The sequence below is a fragment of the Poecilia reticulata genome, chromosome 9, assembly GCF_904066995.2.
Source record: "Poecilia reticulata chromosome 9, P_reticulata-male-v2, whole genome shotgun sequence".
Classification (NCBI taxonomy): Eukaryota; Metazoa; Chordata; class Actinopteri; order Cyprinodontiformes; family Poeciliidae; genus Poecilia; species Poecilia reticulata.
In genome coordinates, this window is record NC_088838.1 from 30,943,413 (window position 1) to 30,967,991 (window position 24,579).

Here is a 24,579-nt window from a genome sequence, read left to right on the forward strand (position 1 = left end):
AAATAACAACGAGCAGCTGGGTCAGAACTTCGTCCAACTTAATGCAGAAACAGAAAGTTGCTGATTTGGTCTCAAACATGTGAGGTTATAAATATGAACTCTGCTAGAAATCTAGAAAACTACATTAAGTGAAATAAACTAAAAAACCAAAGTAAACCCCCTCTCCTAAAAAAGTACATTTCTGAGCTTGACACGTCGAAAATTTACTAGAAAAAAACTCTAATTTTGAGATTAATTTCAGAATATTTCTAGAAAAAATTTGGTTTCTGAGTATGTTTTAGTAAATTTTCAACTTTTGGAGCTCCCTAAATTTCTCTGTTTTTCTGAGATTAATCTCAAAATATCAGATTTCTGGCAAAAAAAAAAATTATTTCCATCTACAGTGGTCCTAATACCCATTGTACTGTTGTCAGACTTGGGAAGTTTTGTTGTTGTTAAATTGCTTTTCCAAAATTTCCTTGTGTCAGCTGGCTTGTATATATGTCATTAATTTGTGATTTTTTTAAAGGGATACATACAAATATTTTTTTTTTAGTTATTTTACAGTCTACTACGGTTGGCGGGAATATATTTAAAATGGTTCGGCCCGACTGTTACCAATACACTCCGTCCTGAGGAGGCTTATTCATCCAAAAGATGCATTTCTAGCATCTTTTTAATACATGTTGCTGCACATTTGAATATTTCCATTAAACCAACTCCAGCAAAACTATTTCTGATGTAAACATCCATTAAAATTTCAGCTCATATAACATTAATAAGACAAACATAACGTGCCAAACTCACTATTGCTGCCCACTTCTTGTGAATATAAGTCACCACGGTCTTGGAGTGCATCAAACGTCGGGGCTTTATGGACCATATTTAACCCCAAAATGTCGTAGAGGGCAGAATGTGAAACTGGTGAGTTGCAGTCCTGCTTTATTGTCAACAGGAGTCGCATCCGCTGCTACTGATCTGAGCTGCACCAAGCAGAAAACCAGCTCTGAGTTTTAAAGTTAAAATGTTTCTCGAAAAATGCAATCAAACAGAGAAGGTAGAAGTGACTGTCGGTTAAAAGACGGAGGGTCGGTTGTCCACTTGTCATTGTTTACCGATACTGTCATGAAAATCCGTGATTGTTCTGTTTAACTTCTTGGAAGAGCTAGCTAGCAAAACAACGCAACGCGGAACTTTACGTTTCGCGCACATTGGTGGACGTCACAAATCAAGTCACGTGACTTTGTCAGCCAATCCGGTTTGAACAAGGTCGACTTCTAGCTTCTACAGGTGTTACGGTAGATTACGTTACCGTGTGATTTTGAGAAGTTTGACCTATTATTTAAAAATGTCACCAAATAGTTCAGAGACACAAATAAACATTTTATATTTTTGAATAAAATAAACAAATTAGTAAATACATAAATAAATCAAATTTTAAACATCATTTCAGGTACTGTCAGAGGACTTCAATCTTAAATCATCCATGTTTCAGGTGTTTCTAAAATATGGACAAAGGATCCTGAGGACCAAAACTGAAAACCACTACATCCTAAAACATGAGTGGTTTAATCAGATTTAATGTCAGACAGTAAGAAAATATTCTGTATCTCTTTATACTCTGTATATAAACATCTGGTTTTAACTGTTTGATTCTTATAAATGTTTGAAAATGAGTGTTATGAAGTAGGTCAATTTACTAAACCATGATTATTTAAAAGATGTGATGTATTCCTAATCCTGACTACAACTCAATGTACGCCTTACTTTTAAACTTTATGCCTAACCTTAAACAAAAGTGTTCACAACATAAAGATCAGGCTTTGGTTCCCATAAGGCCCCCATAAAGCCTATTGGTCTTGTTTTTTGATGAAATTATGACAGTACACTGGTCAACAAATGTGTGTTTGACTTTGAAAATTATGTATATTTACTATAATTACTGCAAATGTGCTTCATTACCTTCAGCTTTAAGCTTTTAAGGAAAATTTCATTTGTTCTGCGATGACAGAGACATAAAGCTGAGCACATTTAGGCTAATGCAATCTGAGCTTTTAATTCTCGCTTTTAGTTAACAATCAAAAATGATCATCCTCCTCACCTTTTGTTAGCAAACAAGCTTTGCTTTTAGCACTAACAGAGAAGCTGATTGGCTCTGTGTAATACTCTCCATTTCTGAGGGAAAACAACAGCAGTAATTCCCCGAAGGCTTTTGTCCCTTTGTTTTTGACAGATACTTCAATTGGCGCCATATGACTCTGGGGAAAAGGTGACAAACATGTTGTTGCCTGTGTCCACGGGAAATTGTTTGTGTTCAGCAGCCACCAGGTTGAGCTAATACCTCACAGCCCTTTGGTAGATTAGACGCTTTGGGAGGCGTCACGCGTTAGCCCTGCCCTTCACCTTTCCTACTGTCACTGACCTGTGGACCAATGGGAGAGCGGGAAGAAGGCGTGTCCCTTAGCACCTTTCCCTCCTCCACTCTCTCCAGCTCCCCATCCGTGTCTCCCCTCATTCACAGAGGATCAAGCCTCCATAATCCCTGGATTTTATATCCACCAAAACAGCTTGGGCCCATCAGCAAATTGCAACGGCATATGGTATAGGTTTATGATTCATCTGGCACATGCATAGCAATGAGAGCCTCATCATCCGTGGGCAAACACCGGGAAAATATCATAATGTTAAACGATGCCAGCCATGGAGAGAAGTGGCACCAGGCTTGTGGGAGGGCTGTGTTTATTCGGCCCAGTGAGCACAGCAGCTCAGGTTGTAAACATCGGTGCAGAGCCGCCGTCCGGAGGAGATTATGAGGCCGACATAAGGGAGAGGACAGTTCAAGAAGAAGGAAAGACAGAGAGGACAGAAATCTGAAATTCACTAAGTATGTAAAGGAGAAACCGCAACAAACTCCAGGTTCAGACATTTTTAGAGTGTAAGAATGTCTGGCTGGATTCACAAAAATGAACACTGATCTCAAGTAAACATTAAAAACAAAAACAAGTTGTGTAATATTCTAACCTTCTGTGGACTTCAGTAGGATTTCAACCTTCAGTAGGCGACTTATTCTGTTTTAGGGTGGATAAATCTTATTTTGGAATAGATCCCACATGCCTCATCCACTCTGAGGCTGATCGGCTGCATATGGAAACCCTTCTTGGACTATACTGAAGGACAGTTGTCCACCATCTTGTCTCAAGCACTTATTAACTTTTAGATTTGTACTATAAAATGATAAAATATGTAAACACCCACATTTTCATTGGTTTCTTCTCACTCTTGTTTTTATTTTTTAAACTGTGATGCTGAGCTTTAGTTTTGTGTTTTGTTTTGTTCTTAAAAATTGTAATTTATAACTGCATATTTGGAAAAGAAAGACAAAGATTAGCTCCACTTCAGTTGTGGAAGTGCTTTTTAACACCTAACAATATAAAGATAGTGATAGAAAGACACTAAACTCAAAATAAAGAAGGTATTATTGTTGAACTGCTTGGGAAAATTGTTATTGACAACCAAAAAGGGTGAAATCAAATTCAAATAGACTTTCTGCAGGTCAAACACATTTTTGGACCAACTAAAAGAAGAAACTGTTGATTTGACTGTTGATACAAATGGATGAAGTGAGTTTCTTCCATTGGACTTTGACTTTGAAAAAAGTTGAGGAAACAATGGTGGGACAAATCAGAACAAGACTGATATATTATGCTGGTGTCCTTTAGAAGGCAGTACAAGAAGACTTTCACAAATATTAACATAAATAAATACCTTCAAGATAACAGATGTGTCGTCTGCCGAAATTCACACAAAATAAACAGATTTCTGCACTTTTTTGAGTTTATTGCAAATTTCTTGCAAAAATGGACATTAGCCAATAGTTTAAGTCACTGCTAACTCCCAACTGCAGGTGGCAGTATTTCTGATTTCTACTGCACTGCTGCCTTGATCTTACTTGATGTAAAGCTTTAGTCTGTAATTATATGGATAGTAACAAAAAATCACACTTTCGGTCATACGTATGGGTAAATATAGCAACATTTCTTACAAATATGTCTAAATTAACTCCACAAATGAATGATTTTGACTGCAAAAAAAAAAAACTAAATCAAAAATCCCAAAACCCAAAAGTCATTAATAAGTTTCAAAATATGTTCAGTAGTATTTAATTTTAAACTTATTGAATGCAGACACAGCTATTTATTAATTTTTTAACAGTTTTTAAATGGGTTTTATCAACGGATTCTGGCACAACCTGTGCTTTAAGAGCATTAATGATCTTCATATGACCCAAAATGAAAAGGAGCTTGATACCTGCTGTAGGATGTGCACCAAATAATCAAAGACTGTAAGACACCCACAAACTGTCCACTAAAACAGCTCTAATGGTCTATTAAAAGCAAACTAAAACCATTTGGGCGTACAGACCAATCGCATGTCTGTTGAGTTCAGCACCAGGCATGTGACCAGAAATGCCACCTGCTGCTGTTTTATGCAGCAGCATGTAGTGACTGTTGAAGTGACCATGGATTCCCAGAAACATCGATCCCTTTTAAAGTGGGATGTGATGCCTGTTGATGAATTAAACCTCGGGGATCATTGGACTTTCCAACAAATCAACCAAAGCTTGGCTGTGGAAAAAATCTGGCAACATCGACTTCTCAGTCTTCAGTCTGATTTAAGCTCTTTTGTTTGATATAAAATAAGAATCATCAGCAGTTCCTGAAAACATTTGCTAAAAGTTATAAAAGTTAATGGCTGCTGCATGGGGCAGTGTGTTAGGGGCTAAATTTCAAAGTAAATAACTTGTATCTGTATCAACTCAATTTTTCCTGTTTGGGTTTTTCATGTTCCTATAATGGGCTGCACAGTGGAGCAGTTGGTAGAGCTGTTGCCTTGCAGCAAGAAGGTTCTGGGTTCGATTCCCAGCCCCGGTCTTTCTGCATGGAGTTTGCATGTTCTCCCTGTGCATGGTGGGTTTTCTCCAGGTACTCCGGTTTCCTCCCACAGTCCAAAAACATGACTGTCAGGTTAATTGGCCTCTCCAAATTGCCCCTAGGTGTGTGTGAGTGTGTGTGTGCATGGTTGTTTGTCCTGTGTGTCTCTGTGTTGCCCTGCGACAGACTGGCAACCTGCTCAGGGTGACCCTGCCTCTCGCCCGAAACGTTAGCTGGAGAGGCACCAGCACCTCCTGACCCCACTGAGGGACAAGGGTGCAGGAAAATGGATGGATGGATGGATGTTCCTATAATGTGATTTGAGATGCCAGGGAAAGTATTTTTCAGTGCAACTACATATGTTAAATTAATCAAGTTTATCTGAATAGCACAATAAGGCAGATCAAAGCGCTTTCCATCATAAAAACACAGAGTCACAAAAATATAATTTTTATGACAGAACTGCAACTGAACTGTCATTAATCTATAGAAACGTAGATTTTTTTCCACTCCTTTCATTAAAATAAACTGAAGCGCTGTAAAAACCTTGTCACCTAGCAACCCAAGTGGAACTCCAGCACATTTGATCAGCTGGTTTTACCGCTGTCCAATGGCTGCTGGAAACGACAAGAGTTTTATTGTTGACTTACCATTTAAGTCATTCTGCTGCATTCTCATTGGTTGTGCAGGAGGCTTCACTTATGCTTTTCAAATATGTACAGCTGTGTAATTGCGCAGCCATTTCTACGTTGGAGTGTAAATGCTGAGTTGGGGGACGTGTCCAGCAGCAGTTTATCTGGATTTAAAGTGTCAAGACACCCTAAAACGGCTCATTCTGAAAGGATCTAAAAATAGTTAGAGCTGAGAAGATTAAAATCTTATTATCTAAGAACGATGTTTTACAAAAAAGTGTAATGAACATATTTGTATACCCGATACCAATCCTATCCTAACCTGTTCAACAAAGCATAACAGGTCACAGCTAAACACAGCACAGTAGTTTCAGTATAACAGAAATAAAACCACACTCCTTCATCATGCGTGGTGAACGTATTTTGACTGCACATTTCTGTTACCATAGAAATCTGAAGCCCCTTTTCACCAGAGTTAACTCAGTTCTTATTAGCATCAGAATTCCTCACAGCTTGTTCACCCACAGACATGATCCACTACATTAGCACCATTTCCAAACATCTGCTGGAGAAGTCAGAGGCGATCTGCTGCCTCCTCTGCTCCGGCCTCTTTGGAAATGTGACATGATTACACACAAACACCTCCAGCCAATGTTCCTTTCTGGCTTCATTAAAGACCGCTGCTGGCAAGGTGACTCGACCCGGGTCCACAGCCGCTCCTCCGCCCCCACTGGGTCAGCCCAGACCCCCACAGCCCGCCGCCATTGGCTCGAAGGGTTGTCCATCAGCCGGGCCGCGGACCGCCCGCGTCGGCCCATGCTAACAGATGACAGCCATTATGTTTTGGGTTGATCATTAGCAGGCTCCAGACGGCCTGACGACCCCTCCGGCCCGACAGGTGAGCTCGCCCAGCCGTCTGACTCCACGCATCGCCCCGCGGAGCTTCAGCACACATGTTGCGCCATCATTATTTCATATCTAGCAGCAGCGTCACTGAACTCAGATTCAGGTGCAAATGCAGTCTGCTTTAAAAGAAGAGGGGTTTATTCATGTGTAGCTGTAGGTGGGAGAGGAAACGCTGTGCATGTGTTACCCATCTGTTATTTTCACAATGAGTCTGGCTTATTTCATGCAGGTAAAATGCACTAGAAACTATATTTCTGTTATTGACATAAAAACAAACGCAAAACAGGGAAACCTCCAAAAACGCACTGAAAAAACCCAAAATCTTACCAAGTATTTTGGTCTAGTTTCTTGTGAAAATATCTTAGTACGTCTGAAATAAAACAAAACTAACTTATAAGTAACTTCAGCAAGTTATAGGAATCTTTGTTGATAATTCCTTAATATTGATAAAGTATTGACAGATTATTTCACTTATGATGTGAAAAAATGTCTTTTTATAAGTGAAATGATCTGCCAATAGAACTAATACTTTTTTTTAAAATCAACATTTAGAGATTTTTTATAATAATAATAATCCAACAGTGAAATTAGTATTTTTTTTAAATCATGAAGGAATTATTAACTTAAAACAATCTCCTGTATCTTGTTGAGTTGATCGTAAGACAGTTTTGTCTTGTTTCACTCGTTGCACTAAAAACTGGTAGGATTTTGTGTTTTTGTAGTGTAGTGAGAACCAGACCAGACCGCCAGGATTCAAACCTAAAAACTCACCAATATCCTTAATAGCTGATTCAATGTTTTTTTTATTTTTTCACACTAAAAAGAAGCAAAAGAATAAGCAGAAGTAAAACACCATTCATGTTGAGAGCAAGTGTTTTTTTCTGGCTAATCTGGGCTTTATGAATTGACACGTATTGGTTTCCTCCGTCTTACTGTTGTCTAGAAATATCTGCAAACCGTCACAAATTGACAGCCTAATCATCTTACAGAGGTCCTAAATCTTTATCAGCACATACAGTATATTGGGCTTTAAAATTCACAGGAAGCTGGCGGGAAAGAGCATCAAGATAAAGCCCTGAAATCCCGAACCGTGGAGCTCTCCTAATCCCCCCACCTGCATTTCCACAGCCGTCGCCCTACAGCAGCCCCTCCGTATCGCCTGAGAGGGGATTTACTTGTAATGCTCTCAGAAATACAATGCATAAAATCGAGTGTCAACTCTTAACAAGCTGTTCTCGGGGCGGCCTGTCTGCCCTCTGCGTCTGACGGGGTCTGGGCGGCTCGCACAGCGGTCGGCCATTTGATCCCACGGTTTCCCAAATCTCACAGACAACTGTGCAAATTGGGATAACCTGGGAAGCCAGACGAAGCTTTGGGAGGGGAAACAGCTGCATAAGCCCATTCCCTGCCTGCCACAGAAACTTTATCAGGGGAAGTGGAGGTTGAAATTTAATGGCGGCTAAGCAGCCGCCATCAACTTGTGAAAACAGAACCTTGTGGCGCAGCTCAGGGGGGATTTAGGAGTTTGCTTTGTGGTTTTCCTTGTCGTAAAAATAGAAGAAAGTAAAGACTTTCTGGTTGTGTTGTGGTCATGTGATTCTTTATTCCAAATTAGATTTTCGTTCCACCCCTCTCCAGATTAAATTCTGAATATTTTCCCTTTCAAAAGTCAGATCCACTCACTTTCAGGGGGGGTGAAGTTTCCAACTTTGCCTGATTTTTTTTTTTTTCAGCCATGTACGTCTTTTGTATCATATTTGTGAATTTTCCACTAAGAAAACTTTGCAGGGGAAAAAAAGAGAAAATATTTGCAGCACCTAAGCTTCTTTCAACACATAACATCTTTGGGGTAAGTCGACTCCTTTATTCTTTTCTCAGATGTCTTTTTCATCTCCAAACTATTCTGTTTGTTCTTGCATGGCGATGTGTCTCTTTGTACGGAGCGAATTTACATATTGCCTGACGTATAATCTTGAGTGGCAGCATGGTATATGAACAGGCTCTGCTGTAAGGCAATTAAACAAACAAGCAACTTATTTGTTGAAATTAGAAAACAGTGAAAGTGTGCGGTGAGCATTTTGGGGGGATAAACTGAGCTTCTCTGCAGTTCTGGAAAACTTTTGATGTTTTTCTGTTTATTGCTCATTTTTTGGACTTGTATTGTTTTTATATCGCTGTTTAATGGACAGATAAGTGAAACTGAACAGTTATTGTGTCTCTTGACAATAACAAATATCCTTATATTAATAATGAAATAGTATTTAATATTTTGATAGAGTTAAGCAAACATCTAAACACATATACACATATCTCAAATACACACTGCAAAAACATAAAATCTTACAAAGTATCTTTTTCTATTTTTTAGTGTAAATATATTAGTTCACTTGAAATAACACTAAACTAACTATAAGTTGTTTTTCAGCTTGATTTAAGCCAATACTGATGGAAAGTACTAGTCACCCTGCCAGATAAATTCACTTTTAAAAATACATTTTACCCAGGTAAGAAGTGAAATAATCTGCCAATGCAACTAGTATTTCTTTTTAATTACCAGTGTGCAGCAACAGGTGGGTGAGGGGCAACATGTTTTCACTCTATGCTCTAACCAGCTGAAGAAAAGTCAGGATCCTCCGGCACTTTCTCTGGCATCCCATTCACAGCATTTAAAAATGTATAACAGAAGTTTTTTAACCATAAAACCTGGAAATGTTTTGTGCAGGTCAACTGGACACTGAACTCGTTGGGACAGTCGGAGCAGCAGAAATGTTTCTGCTTCGTTCTCCAGGATGATCTGTTTGTTTTTGTTACAGTGAATTTATCATTAACAACATGAAGAGCAAAAGGTAGAAGTCAATATCTTATCTCAGTGATAAAACAGATCCAGTTATTTGCCAGTGGTGCATTGATTCGGTGTGGAGAGGTTTTAATAAGTGGTTTGAACACAAAAACAATAAGTTTGTAATTTATTGTTCTTTTACAGGTGGGGCTTAAACTGATACATTCTCTTTAGCTTAATGAAGGTTTTATGTGTAAACAACACATTAAAGAACATTAAAGTGCTGATAAATGTAAATTTGTCTTGAATTATATCTGATTAATAACAAGAATATAAAAGTGACGCAGCAGATCTGAAAACATAGCAGTTTGATATCTGTTTATTTTACTATTTATTCAGCCAAAAACAAATTAGTTACATTTAATGAGACACCAACAGTCAGTTTACAAACTCTTATCCAGATTTGTGAAACTGTTTATGCAATTTCTAACATAGTGGGTGGTTTTTGTTGTTCATTTAACTTATCACTTTTAAATTCCCTCGTTTGAATTTCATTTTTTTGAATGTATGTTACAATAAATCTTTAAAACAAACAAACAGCAGATCCTACACATCCATTAATAGCTGCTTCATCTGAATCACACACTTCGCTTCAGTTCATACTTGGAAGCATAAAAACGAAAGTTTTCCACTGAATATTTTCTTCCCTCCTGATCCGAGCTCAGGGCTGATCAAAGCGAATCAGGTGAAATTGAACAAAGCTGAGATTTAAACAGGAAATTTGTGGTTTAGGTGAAGTAGTCAGTTACAAGCAGGAAGTAAACTCTGAAATCAAACTGTCAGAATAAAAAAGATTGAAATCGTTTTAACTGCAGATGGATCATTTACAGATTTATTTATCAGCACGTCAGAATAACTGATCTCGGACAAACCACCTCCTCCTCTGTAATCTGTAACTAAAACTTGCCAAAATGTTTGATTAAAGTCATTAAAATAAAGGCTGACAAGATTACAAACTGGACCAAATTGTGGAGCCTGACAGTTGTTGGATCATTGTGCTCCAAACAAACAAAAACAAAAAACTGTTTCTCAGAAAATAATCAAGGCAGATTTTCTTCACAACTCCACAGAGGCTTCGTTCTCCAACTGCTTATTTTCCCAGAACGACACATGAAATTCATCGTCCTGCTTTTTCTTTGTGAGGGATTAATACGATTAATTGTCTGCCTTTGGAAGTGAAACAATTTCAGAAGGAAGAATCAGAGCTGCTTTTATTTGACAAGCATGCAAACGTATTTATTTCTGCTTTTGTTAGACTTGTTGGCGTTGAATTCCTCTTAATGTGATGGCGGCGTGTGAAACTGATAAATACAAAGAAGAAAATGACACAAAACAGATAAATTATTTACACGTATTTCTGATTTTAATAAAAAAATATTGATGTAGCGTTCTCATTTTGTTCTTTACTGGCTGAAATGGTCCAAGCCGATCGCTTAATGTCGAAAATATTATTTTATTTTTTCTGCCAAGTATCTCTACATATTGTCATTATTGTAATTTTTCTTCTACTTGTTGAATTAAAACATTGAGCAGAGCGTTAACCAGTGGAGACGTTGCTGTTATTTCAGTTTTTAATCATGTAGTTTGTTTTGTGAGCCATATTTGTTTTAATTATGACAAATTTACATGAGTTTAAATATTAAATATTTCTAGACATTTTAAATTGTGTGTATTATGTATTTTGTGTATGAAAAAGCATCAACAGTTTTCTGCCAAAAACAATTTGTAAAACCAGAACTTGACTGTATTTTGCTTTGATTGACAAAGAATGTTTTTTAAATATTGTCATGTTTGAGATCATAGATCCTCAATGCAAAAGCTTCAATATTTTACAAGTTTCCAGGTTGAAATGTTGTTTGTGTGAGTTTTTAAAAAAAAATTACAGCTACAAAGGTTTGATTTAAAAATTAAACAAGTTATGGGTTTTTAGTTTTAATCACAGGATTCAAAACAAATAAAACCTTAAAAATACAAAACACAAATTCCAATGTTTTCAGTAATTTTTAAGACTCGTGTTTTGGAGCAACTCAACATGATTTCATTCCAGTTCTCTGACCTGAAAACCCAGTTTTTTGGTAAGTGGTGGGATATGAATGCTGGGCTGCAGAGTGTTCAGTATGCAGGTGTGTGTAAGGTAGACACACACCTGAGGTCGCGTGTTGTCACACTTTGCACCAGCACAAATATTTCACTAAAAACTCGTTTTTAGGGCGATGGAAACCTCAGAGGGATTCAGATTCATTTTGTGTTTGGTGCCTCGGGTAGCTGACTTCACCGGGGAGAGGGTACACACTGTCCACCCCTCCACACACACACACACACGCACACGCACACGCACACACACACACACACACACACACACACACACACACACACACACACACACACACACACACACACACACACACACACACACACACACACGCACACACAGTATAATCACGTTCACTGTCGGGCCCTATAAATCTGTAAGGGCCCAATTAAAGATAGCCTTCAGCGTGTCCACCCCTACCAGCACACACGTGTTAATAAAAGCCACAGAAAAAAACTCAACTCTCCGTTTGCTTTTTGCTGTTTGTGTATTTGACACAACAGATTTTAATAATAAAAAACAGTGTAAAACAGAAATAAGCTTTAAATACAATAATAAAACATTTAAAAGAAATAAAGAGAAACATGCTTTTTGGTGTTTCAGTCTGCAGCTCACACATCAAGTCTGAATTTTAAGGTGCTGAAAATACAAAAAGCTTCATTTTTACAGACAGAATGATCTTAAATTGATTAGTTATTGAGCTGGTTGTGTGTAAAACTGTAAAAAAAAAAACATGCAATTCAATGTGAATTCAAGAAACATTGCAAATGTTGATTAAAAACCAGATGTACAGCATTTCAAACAAATACAGGTAAAAAAATTACAAAAATAATTGATTTTATCATCGCTATCAATTTAAAAAAAAACTAATTTCTATTGTTTTTAATTTTCTCTGAACAGCACTAGGTGTAACCAGGATGTGTAATACTGCACTCAGAGGGCGACGTGTTGTGACTGCCATGTAAATACCTCATTAGTCCAGGTTAACAGCATTCCTGCGCTCTTAGTGGCAACATAAAGCAGACGCCGCCTACGTGTTCAAATTTCAGAAAGAGTCAGACGCTCAACTAAATGTCAACCTGCAAAATTATGCAAGGAGCTAAAAGCGTTTAAATCAGGACAGAAAACCAGCGCACCCCAAGGATTGGACCTGGGATTATTCATGTCCGTCCAATCAGGACGGCGCCCAAACAAAGGAATAATTAAAGCGGGTTGGCCGCCCGACGCCCCGTCTCGCGTACTCCCGAATGTGAGACCCATTTCCCCCTCAAACTTGATGGTTGTTGAACTTATTTTTAGTGTCATTTGATAAGCTTCCCTGCTTGCACGGAGACATCCCACTGACCCAGCCACTGGTCATTGTCTATACCGCTTCCCGTCAAAGCCGGCACGCTTTGTCAGGTTTCGACTCGAATATCCATTCTGCGTCTGAAGTACGGTATCCGAAGTGACTGGATCATTCGAGCCTTTTTCTTCAGCTGCCCCCTTTCCTCCCCCACAGTGTTTCCGCTCACACTAACATCATTTAGGATTGGCGTCATGACAGCGCGCTTGAGAAGTCTACAATAAATATAAATATATAACCCCAGATTTTTCGGGGGGGATATCAGGGTGGGAAGGGGGGCATCATTTCTGGAAATGAACAATACTTATCCGTCCGTCGCATCCGTTGCTTTGGGTTTGCGTTTTGGACATGGCGGACCGTCGCCGCGGCGCCGTGTCCTCCTTTTTTGTTGCACAGTTATAGGTCATTCAAAGTCAAAAAGGCATAAAAAACAGAGACAGCCAAGTCTTCACAGGCTGCTGCTTGCTGTTGCCTTTAATTATTTTAATTAAACTTTGATATTCCGGCGCTGGGGGAACAGGCGAGTTGTGACGCAGGCGAAGGGAGTGCAGCTGCATCTGTAGCTTAAGTCCTAACTGATAGGCCTGTTTATCGGCCGTGATGTGCTACGCCTTACTGAGCAGAGAGCAGACTGAACCGAAAACACCAAGCGCCATGTCAAGGTCTGGAAGGCATCAATCCCTCAAACGTAGCTGGAGACGCGTCCCGCTCAGAAGGCTGTCCTGCGGTCCGATAACGCTCTATTAATTTCCTTGTCCCGAGCGCATAATGAAAGGAAGGTATCTGTACGAACAACAACAAAAAAACTAAAGGGCAAAGTCTTGGTGCCTTCCAACACCTTGGGGCGTCCTGTCTACAATTTGTCATGCGTGTGCACTTCTCAGTGATAAAATGACAGGATAAGCCAGTCAGAGGGCAGCCGCCGGGCATCCAGCGCCGCTGAAGTTGGAGAAGAGTCGAGATGAGACATTGCCAAAAGGAAAACGGACTACTGCACTTCGGAGGCCCCGCTGGGATTATTCCGACTTCCACGCCAAAGGCAAACAGCCCCTTTCTTTCTTTTTTTTATAGATAGTTTCCGTCTGTGTCCATGAAACCAGGCTTTTTTTTCAGAAGGCACAATATGGTCAGAATATGTTAAGCCTTTGGTGCACATGAAAAGCTAACACAGACTGAGAGCTGAGTTCTGAGGCGCTAAGTATATTTTTTTCTCTTTTTAAAAACAAAAAAAGAGATTCAGAATCAGGCAGTAAATAAGTTAGAGGTTAAAAATAACATTTAAACATTACATGTTTCAGCCGGTATGGTGCAGAGATCTACGCGTGAGAACGAGAGAGGAAGCTCGGTGTAAAAAGAGACGGCTGGGGAAACGTGTAGTGGTTTCAGCTGCAAGAAACGTTGGCAAAACCAAAATAACCCTGAATTTGTTGTCTGGTCCGCAGCCATGAGCTCCGTCGCCGTCACACAGTAGTTCTGCTCACCTGATGCGGCACACGGTTGAAATTAACGCAGCGGCCCTGGAGAAGACAAAAACGCAGCATTAAAAGTTTCGTTCCACTTTATACTTTGTCTCTTTTAATTTTTATCCTAAAAACATTTTACGTAACCAACAGTTCAATTTGATCAACACAGCATTTGTTTCCTGATTTGTTTTACAAAGATGAAGAAATAAAAGCATTAAAGTTGTGGTGGCAAACAGAATATCTCCATGTTTATGGGAAATTCAGAGACGATTTTCCCAAAAGCAAAAGTTCAAAGAAAAGCATCAACTTGTCAACTTGCTGCATTAATAACAGCCACAAAAAAACAAAACAAAACGGTGGTTCCTGTAAAGTCCCGGCTCCTTCTGTTGTGTGTCTGAGGCTCCACCAACAGTAGGCCGACTGACACCAAGAGGGAGCTCTCACACAGCGAATCCTCCACTGCCTCACCACACACACACACACACACACATGCACGCACACACACACACACACACACACACACACACACACACACACGCCCCGAACCCGCTCCTGTCCCTAATGTAACCTGATTTCAAACACAAACCCACTAACCCTAAATTAGATCCATTAATGCCTGTTTCAGGAACTAAGATGAGCTCACTGAATATTTTTGGAAGATGTGTAAAGAAAATGCAGCCAAATACTGAAATATGTGCAATTTATGTGGAATCAAAAGACAAAATATGCAAAAAAATATCTGGAATATTCAGAAATAACCTCAACTGTCAGGGTTCCTACACGGTTTTAATGGGTTGAGAAAATAATGAGGGGAAAAAGAAAACAGTTTTTTTATCTTCTCTTCTAAAGAGAATAAACTGGAAGGAGAGAAAATCACTGCATTTCATCCATCAGTTTCTCATTTTTCACTTTCTGAGAGCAAATGGTTACTTTAGCAGAGTCTCAGGTTTTGATTTGTGCACAGCTTGATGATTTTTATAGTGTTTGAAACATACAGTAAAATAACTTAGCTTTAATGTACATGTGCTGTGAAAAACGTTGAAAAAAATCAGTAGAAAATGCACAAAATGTGAGTCCTGGAGCTGAAACTGTATCAGATTTAAACCAGGTTTATATAACTGGGTCTGAGCTGCTTTGTGAAACGTCTTCAGGTGACGACTGAAAGAAAATAACTCAGCCGAAGTGAAATAGAAAAAGCATGAATTTGAAAAACATCCAGGTGAAATCTGACCATGAACCTTCCTGGATCCAAACTGGGATGAACATTTAGACCAGATGAAGGTAGAAAAATAACTGTCCTTTAGAAACAACATCACCTTTAACAGAGATGAGCTCTAATCTGACTTTTCCTGAAGGTTTGGGTCAATTTGAAACATTTTTATCTAATAAAATGGGCTGATTGCTGAACAAAAGTCAGAAATTTGTGTGATCAACAAATGAAAAACAACAGAATAAAGTTGTATCAATAATGACGTCAGAAGGAGAAAATATCCTGCACAACAATCCGTTTTTCACATGAACTATTAGAAACATGATTCCTTGGTTTGTGTGAACTGAACATTTCAGATGGTTCTGGGATATTTCTGCCTCTTCTCTTTGCCAGGCAGTAATTCTGACATGTTTGCATTGTATAATTACGACATTTGAAGAAATCAGACAGAGATTGTTGCGTCACATATTCAGCTTCCTAAAACAGGGCCAGTTTGGTCATCGAGGCCCCGGGGCCAAATCCGGCCCGACATGTTGAGCTAACTGAACTTTAAGACAACAGTTGAGTGCTTCAGTATTATTTTATCTCTCAAATCAAATTAGTTTTTATTCGTATATACTGCAACTATGCGAAAATTTGTAAAAAATTGTTACATCTTTAAAATTGAACTCAGAGAAATGTAACAGTTTATTTGTTGTAGAAACTAGTTTTTAGTTGTTTCTAGTGCAAATATATCAGTACACTTGAAATAAGATAAAATTAACTCAGTGAGATACAGGAGCTTGTTTTAAGTCAGTAATTCCTTATTATTAAATATCCATTAATAAGATGTAAAAATGTCTCATTCTAAGTGAAAAGTGCTGCCAGTAGAACCAGAACTTTTTAATCCCTATTCAAGTATTATTGACTTAAAATAAGCTCCTATATCCTGCAGCTCCTATGGTTCCTATATTTTGTGTTTTTGCAGTGTCAACGGGTTGTTTGATCACTGCTTTCTGCCCTTTGACGACATTAATGATCTTGATGTGACCTCAAATAAAAACGAGTCTGACATTCCTGTTTTAGCAGGAACTTGATTCTGCAGGACCATCTGCCATAGAAACACAGAGGAAGACAAACAACAGGAAGGAGTCGATCTTAATTGTGAGTGGAGTGACTGATAAAGTTTGATCTGGCGCTCAGTCGCTCCTCTGATGTGTGCACACCTGCTTCGTTGTCTAAACGGAAAACAAAAGCAGATTGTTGCAGATAGAAACGTCTCGTAGACGCGTTCCTGTCGCGGATCCGGACGGTTTCTGCTCCACAGTCTGGCCCGGGAGCCAAATGTGCGTGGACCGACTGCGACGGACGAGGGGCTTTAAACGAGCTGGAGCGTCTTCCATTTTCTCATTATTTGGCAAGGCTGGTGGGTGTCTGGTGGAGGGGAGGTGGGGGGCGCCGCTCCATCTCTGCATGGTAAGCCCCTCGACGTGTACCCTCTGCAACTAATCTCACACAGTCAACAAATAAGGCACATCAGATGCTGTTTTGGCTGCGGCCATCAGAGCGGCTAAGTTCAGCGGATTTTACGGGTTTAACAGCGCGGGGCGGGCCGGGCGGGGCCGGGCCGGGCGGGGCGGAGGGGTGTCTGCTGAGCGGGTGAAGCGGGTGAAGCAGGTGCGCCGCAATACGGTCAAACCTTTTCCAGCTTCCCTGATCAGAGGACAAACGGGGGTTTGGCTTGGCAGGGAGCGGCGCTCTGTAGCGGGGGCCATGCTGGAGAAGATGGAGGCCCACCTGTGCCGCCCAGAGCGGCGGAACAATAGTCTGAATATGTCAGCGTGAAGCATCAGAGGAATCTCATCAGACGGACGGAGGGGAGCGTGACGGGTGGGTGAGTCAGGTGGAGAGGGTGGAGGGGTCACAGAGACTTTTTCAAATGAGGGCTGTGATTAATAAGGTTCATTACAGACACTCCACTGGCTTCCTGTTGGAGCTAATGGAAATATATTGAATGGCGACGGCAAATTAAACCGATTAAAGCCGCATCTATTCTTAATTTACAAGAGCGGTCCAACATGGCACTGAAAGCAGATCACTGTGAACAGAGTGTTTCAATGCTCTGAATAAATAGACGTATGAACCTTTTCTCTTCATTTACATATAGGATTACAGCTTCAGATGATGTGTTTTACTAACAATATTGATAAAACACTATTGGCTGATTTTTTTCCCCCACTTAAAAACAGAATAAATGTCTCATTACTGGAAAAAAGTGGAACTATTACTTTTTAAAATCTAAATACAAAAATTATTGACATAAGCTTATATATTTTGCTGAAAAGTTACTTGTAAATTAGTTTTAGTCTTATTCCAAGTGCACTACGATATTTGCACTAAAAATACTTGGTAAGATTTTGTGTTTTTGCAGTGAAGCATGAAGGGCCATGCTTTCTGTTAATTAATGTAACAAAAATGACTAACTATTTTCTGATTAGGAATTTGATTACATGAACTCTAATGTCATCAAATTTCTAAATAAAATTCTCACTATAGGCCAGTTTAATCTACCAGAAACTGAAATAAAAAACCTCACAGTTGAAGTTACACTTGAAGTGAATCGACTAGAGACTAGTTGACTTTTCCTCCACAGGTCACTACAACGCCTGGAAAAGTTTGATGTTCTCAGTTCTTTCTTTAAGTAAAACATCCAAACATGCTGGCCTGGTTTTCACATCTGGATCCGCATGGAAAAATCCATATTTCATGGAAAAATCTTAGTTTTTCTACACTTTACTCCCTAAACCATTTTCTACAACAGAAGTGTTCATTCCATTCCATTAACAAACTGTTAAAATATTAATAATTAGTTGATAAGTACTTCTTAAAATCAAATAATTTGGAACATCTTTATGTATCGATGTAATTTGGTAGGATATGGATAAGAACTGCTTTGATTTGATTAATTAAATATTATTTAAGCAACTCTACAGTCTGGAGGGTGACATAAAACATCCTGTAGTTTGGCACTTTTGCTCTAAGAGTTTACCAAAGTTACAAAGTTAGTCAGTTTTTAAAAGAAGATGGATGAAAAGTGAGATAAACTCATTGCAGTCATCTGCTTTTAACATTAGCTTTAAAAAGTATAAAAATGTGTTATTAAAAATCTCAAAAGCTTTTACTAGTGTTTGGTTTTTACTGAAGCTGCAACTCATCAATAAACTGCTACAAAAAGCAGGAGCACATTCCTGCAGACTGCCTGCTGTCTTAGCATTCAGTCTGGACTGATTTTAATGTTTTACTGCTTTTCCTGAAAGTTAATAAGAAAATGTATTTGTTTTCTCAGCGTGTCATCCAGTCCAGTTTGGCTAAATAAAAAGTTTAAAGATGCCAAACACCAGAATAAAGCTTGAAGGTGATTGAGCTCATTTCTGTACTCGTTTATCTTTATCTCAACACTTTCGGTTAATAGAAAGTGTTGCTGTGCAAATTTAAAGTGATTGAGGTATCGATCGACTGATCAGCTGGAAACGTAGCTCAGAGTAACACAACGCCAAGAAAACTGAGAACAAATGAGCATTTCTTTTAAAAGGTAAACACCAAATATTTTGTGTTTGAGTTGTAAATGTCTAAAATGAACGAAAACAGAGGAGCTATGAGTAGCTGCTAGCTAGCTGGAAGATTTGTCCACTTTTCTGTAAACTCGAGCTGAAACAATAAATCTGTCTGCAACAGGTAAGAGAACCATTAATTTGAGCCAGTACACAGAAAAAGGAGAATATTACTCCTGTTTTATCTTCATTTTAATATTTTTAACTTGTTTTTAAAACCATAAATGTCTTCCTGCTCCCCAGTTCTCTGAGCTGCTGCACTTCTTCGTTTACCAATTGATTCTTGGTGTATTGTTACTGATATTTCTATTTATTTTTAGTATTTTATAGTGTGTTACATTGTTTATTCTTTATTATTTTAGATTACATATCATAGAAACTCTCCAGAGGAACTTGGCTTTCACCAAACTGTAAGTAGATTTGAGTTGCTGCCTAAATCACCTCAACTAATCCAGAAAATTAAACAATTTTCGGCGTCAAAGTGGAAAAATAACATAAACATCTGAATAATTCTTTTCCACCTGAATCTATTATCTAAACTAATTCCCTCCTACAATCAGACACTTTTCCAACTCGTAGACTTTAAGCTGTCCAACTAATAATAAATTGATTCTTCTTGGGTCTCTTTCACCAATTAATGAATAAATCAGAGTGCATTAATTCTCTACGAGCTCAACAAATCTGCATTTTGTGTCTGTTTGCTCAGAACAAGTTTGAAATGAGTCTCCTTCACAGTTTTTTTTTTTTTTTTGGGAGACAAATACAAGGAAATAAACACAGCTGATGGAGTATTAGCTCCTCTCCAAATATTTGTACTGGCTGGGCGAATTAATCGACTGTATAGTGTGTCACATTTACGATATCAAAGACAAAAGATGGAGGAAAAGAAGCTTCTATTTAGGTTACAGAACGAAGCTCCCATCTGGACTGGAGTGTGAAAACACTTGCAAGCATGAGAGTTGTAATCCAGTTGCAAGATGCTTATTTTGCAGTGATAAGCTTTCGGGCTTTGAAAGACTTTATTACCAGAACAGAGACTTTTTTTCCCCCTCGCACATTGGAGCTTCGCAGCCCATACAGTATCTTAGTTAATCTAGGTTTTACTTGATCCAACAGCAACAGGGCGCCTGCACAACTCATCACTAGTTTTTCTAACTCTTATCTGTTTTTCTGCTAACATTTTATTGAAATAAACAGCAAATTTAAAGTGGATAAAGATATCAACACAGTTAATTAGTGTGTCAACTCTGTGTGTGTTTTCTGCTGCTCTGTTTGTACTTGAACATGAGAATAAATGGATTTAGGTTTGCTCAGTCACACACGTTTCTTTTAAGAATAAAAAATAAATGATATCTATGTTTGCAACAGCTGCAGGGGTTTTAGATTCTGTCTTGTTTGAATATAAAGCTTAACCAGAGATCTTTTAAAAATGTTTCAGCATCACGTCTAAAACCATCTTCATTCATGCGATAAAACAAAACAAAACAATGGAGTAACTAAAGTTTCAGGGCTGTATGTGGTGATGTACGGCAGGCACTGAAACAGAAATAGGAGTTTGTTTAAAGGAAATAATTCCCTAAAACTGATTAAAACGTAATAATTCGACTGGTAGATTATTTCATGTATAACATAAGAAAAAAGTCTCATTATAAGTGAAATAATCTGCCTCATCTATGTTGAGGAATTATTGACTTAAAACAAGCTTTTATATCTTGTATTTTAGTTTTGTCTTCTTTCAAGTGTAGTAAGATATTTGCACTAGAAAATATTTTGTAAAATTTGGTGTTTCTGCAACTTGACAGATATGAAATAGACTCCCATCTATAACATCCAGTGCTTTGTGATTGATACACTGCACACAATCCAAATCGCAGCCTTCACTGGTTATTGCTGTTCAATATATTGTGCAGCTTTTCATTCTGCAGGAAGTGAAACTTTGACTGGGTTCCGTTCCTGAGGGATTCTGATAGACTGTAATGTCTTTAGATGCTGCAGAAACGATCAGATTCAAAAGAATTAAACTTGCAACACAGTCAATGTTCTCCAAATCTTTACATCTTTTAAACTCTCAGCTTCTCAGGGTTACAGAGTCCAGGTTAAATTCAGAGGCGTTATCTGAAGGCACCGGAAGTGAAATCATCAGTCCGAAAAGTGCCAAGTATTCGTCTCAGTCTGATGGAGGCACCAGACTTTGACAAGTTAATTAAAAAAAAAACAAGTGTACGCAGTGTTGCTGTCGCCTCGGCGCCGAGTCTCAGCCACCGGACATGTGTTCTGTTTTACTCCGAGTCCTCGGCCACATATTGAACACATTAAAAGTTCAAGTTGGAGGGAGAAGCACAGCTGCACAGGGAACAGAGGAGAGAGCCAGAGTGTGAGCAATCCTCCCTCCACAAGGCTACTGGCCCTCATCTCGCAGCCCCGCGTCCACACACACACACACACACGCACACACGCACTGCCCACACAGCGCTGCCATCTGGCCTGCTGGGAAATCAGAGCCACCTGAGACTCGGCCAAATACATGATGCTCGCTGACAACTCAGGCATTTCTACGGATTGTAAAGAGATGAATAAAGATTATACAAGCACATAAGGTGTAGTGGTGGGAGAAAAAAGAAAAGCTCTCCACACAACTGTTAATATTAGCAGAAATTGTGGAAAATGCTGGAAAATAAGTTACTTTCAGGATCTGTTCACTTTAGTTGTAAAGCAGAAGTCAGACGCTTCAGAAAACAAAGATTCAGAGCTTCCTCTGTCTGGGTTTAGTTTAATTTGTTGATTTATCATCTGTCTGATGAAAGACAATTTTTCGATTAATAATATATGACCACAGATTCATTGCACTCGTCTGAAACAAGGGTTAGCATCTTCTAAATGTTAGCGGTCAGAAGTGGGTGTGATAATTGCAGGCAATTTGGATTGTGTGCAATTTATCAAAAAAAAAAAAAAAAAGCACAGGGCGTTATCGTTGGTATGGAGTCTCTCTTACATTTGCTAAGTTACACTGCAAAAATGCAACATCTAAAGTACTTTTGGTCTAGTTTCTAATGCAAATATCTTAGTACACTTGAAATAAGACAAAACTAACTAACTAAACTTCAATATGTCCTTGATATTGATGAAAAAATAATCTTATTCCTTCATCAAAAACATGTGTTAAGTGTTGCCTGGATACTTTCAACTGTGCAAAACGTCTGGGAGGATGAAGCCCCGCCTTTGAGACGCAGCTCCTCCTCCAAGCTTCTGCTTTACAGAGCATCCCTCTGCCGCAGCTCCTACAGACTAGCCAGCAGCAATTAGCAAACACCTGGTGGCACTGACCTTCTGCTGAGGTCACTATAGGAGCTACTTCTCTATGCAACGTTGATAGAAATGTTGTTAAAGGGTTAACGGAGGAGCCATGTTATGATGACTTCCTGAAGGCGGAGATTTCAGAAAGAGCAGGAGGTTTTAAAGAGACAGAGGCCCAATTCCAATCCATTAAATTACGATGTCAAATTTTTATTGAGTTATTTGACTGTGTTATAAAATAACGCTATTACATAACACTGCCCCTTTAGTTTTAAGAAGTGAAAACTGAATGTAGAGAAAGGTGTCGTCTTCAACATTGTGTTATTAACAGACAGTTGTATTCATGATTTTTTATGTTTAATTTGTTGATTTATCTCTAATTAAAATGAGTTTGACTGTTTCGGTCTAAGTGCAGTGGCTGCTTGCTCCGCTCTGTTTCTGCGTGAAGAAAACTGGGTTTGGTTTTCGTGACGACGAGGACAAGCTGGCTGAAGACAGAGTTTGACCGTTTTACCTTTTCACTCAAGCAGATATCCTTTAAGCAGAATAAATCCGGCTAAACGTCCTGAATGTAAATGATGAAAGAGCTTTTTAACTGTGTATCCTCTGTCTGTTGATGCAGGGATAAGTGGCATCTCCTGAAGCTTAAACATGGAAGCAGCAGGACTGAAGCTGCAGCTGTTTTCTGCTCGGGCCTCCTGTTTGCTTCCTCACACCCCCTCACCACCACCAACACCACCGCCACCACCCTCTGGTTTTGTCAGAGTAAGTGCACATCATTGGCAGCTAAAAGCTCTGGGCACCGTCCCTCTGGTTGTTCCAGAGAAATGCCAATCGTTTTGGCGTCAACGGGGCCCTCACAGACGGCGCATGAAGGCACAGATGGCACTAATGGACGAGCAGAATCCAACCGAGGGACCGGGACAGAGCCACACCAGAGCGCCGTCCAAATAGCTGTAGTGTGAATGTACTGTATGGCCAACGCGCCGCTCTGCTCGAGCTCGAGCGGGGCCGGTGCCACGGCGATGCGGCACGAAGAATTTAAAATGATAAAATAATCATAAGCGAGGGAGACCGTGGGAGGACGAGCGTGGAGCGGTGCCAGCAGGATCAGACAGAGGAGGGATTGTTCTCGCGTTGCCCGAGTCAACCCACTCCACTCAGACTACTGGCTGTCCGGCTAATCGACCGACTCCATCAGCCGCAGAGCCAGTTTAGAAAGTGCACCTTCCCCTGCTGGGAGCCAGCACATTTTACGACCCGTGAAACCCGAATCCCCGCCCAACGTTTCCTCACACGCTGCTGGTTTTATCGTCCATTGTGTCACGCATTCATAAAATCCCCCCCACTTTTCCGTTTTTTCTTTTATTTTTAAGAGCATGTAGCATCAAACAGATGCTTGTAGGAAGAACTAGTCACAGCTCGCTGCCGTGGCTCTTTTAATAAAAGTTTAAATACTTCCTCTCCAGACTTGTGCGTGGTTTCTAAAAATGTAAGTGCGGATGGAACCTGAGCAGAAAAGCAGATAGGTGGGCAGATTGGAACGAGAAAACTGCAGAGTGACACTTTAAAACTCCAACAAATCTGGAATCTAATGCAAAAGATCCAGAAACAAATGGTGTCCCGACAACACCTGGACTCAGAACCGATGGCCTGAAATGCAACATCTTTACAAAATGTCATAATGAAGTTCGGGATTCTGAACAAAATGGTCAGAATCCCACATGAATCAGTGGATGTTTACTTCTAAACTGAAAAATGTTAAATCTCACCAAGTATTTTTGATCTACTGTAAATATCTTAGTACACTTGAAATAAGACAAAACTAACTTAAAAGTTACTTTCCTGCAACATATATGTGCTTGTTTTAAGTAAATAATTTCTTAATACTGCTTGTTCTTTTGACAGATGATTTCACAGATTTTACATGTGGTAAAATCTGGTGTTATAAGTGAAACAATCTGCCAGTTCAGCCAGTGGTTTTTGATCAATATTAAGAAATTATTCACTCAAAACAAGCTCCTATATCTTTCTGAAAAGTGACTTTCAATTTAGTTTTGTCTTGTTTCAAGTTTACCAAGATATTTGCCCTAGAATCTAAACTAAAATTACTGGGTAAGATGTTGCATTTTGTAGTGTAATTCTGGAGTCCTACTGAGCGTCTCAGCTGGTTTTCTGGATTCACACGCTTTTACTTTGACTTTTTAAGACTTTTTAAAGAGAATTATTATCTGTTTCCACAGACATTCATCCAATCAACTGCACACAAAGTGGTATTTACACACGATAGATGCAAAA

At 39.2% G+C, this 24,579-nt stretch overlaps 1 protein-coding gene and 1 long non-coding RNA gene across 2 annotated transcripts in view; both read right to left on the reverse strand.

Moving 5' to 3' along the window:
- Positions 1-24,579, reverse strand: part of LOC145552870 (uncharacterized) — a 254,817-nt gene that overhangs the window by 50,138 nt on the left and 180,100 nt on the right. The window lies entirely within an intron of this gene.
- The window catches only part of antxr2a (ANTXR cell adhesion molecule 2a), an 84,278-nt gene continuing 71,546 nt past the window's right edge, over positions 11,848-24,579 (reverse strand). Inside the window, exon 17 of the mRNA XM_008417763.3 lies at positions 11,848-14,241. Coding sequence (XP_008415985.1) covers positions 14,185-14,241 — 57 coding nt within the window. The 3' untranslated portion in view covers positions 11,848-14,184. The remainder of the gene's footprint in view (positions 14,242-24,579) is intronic.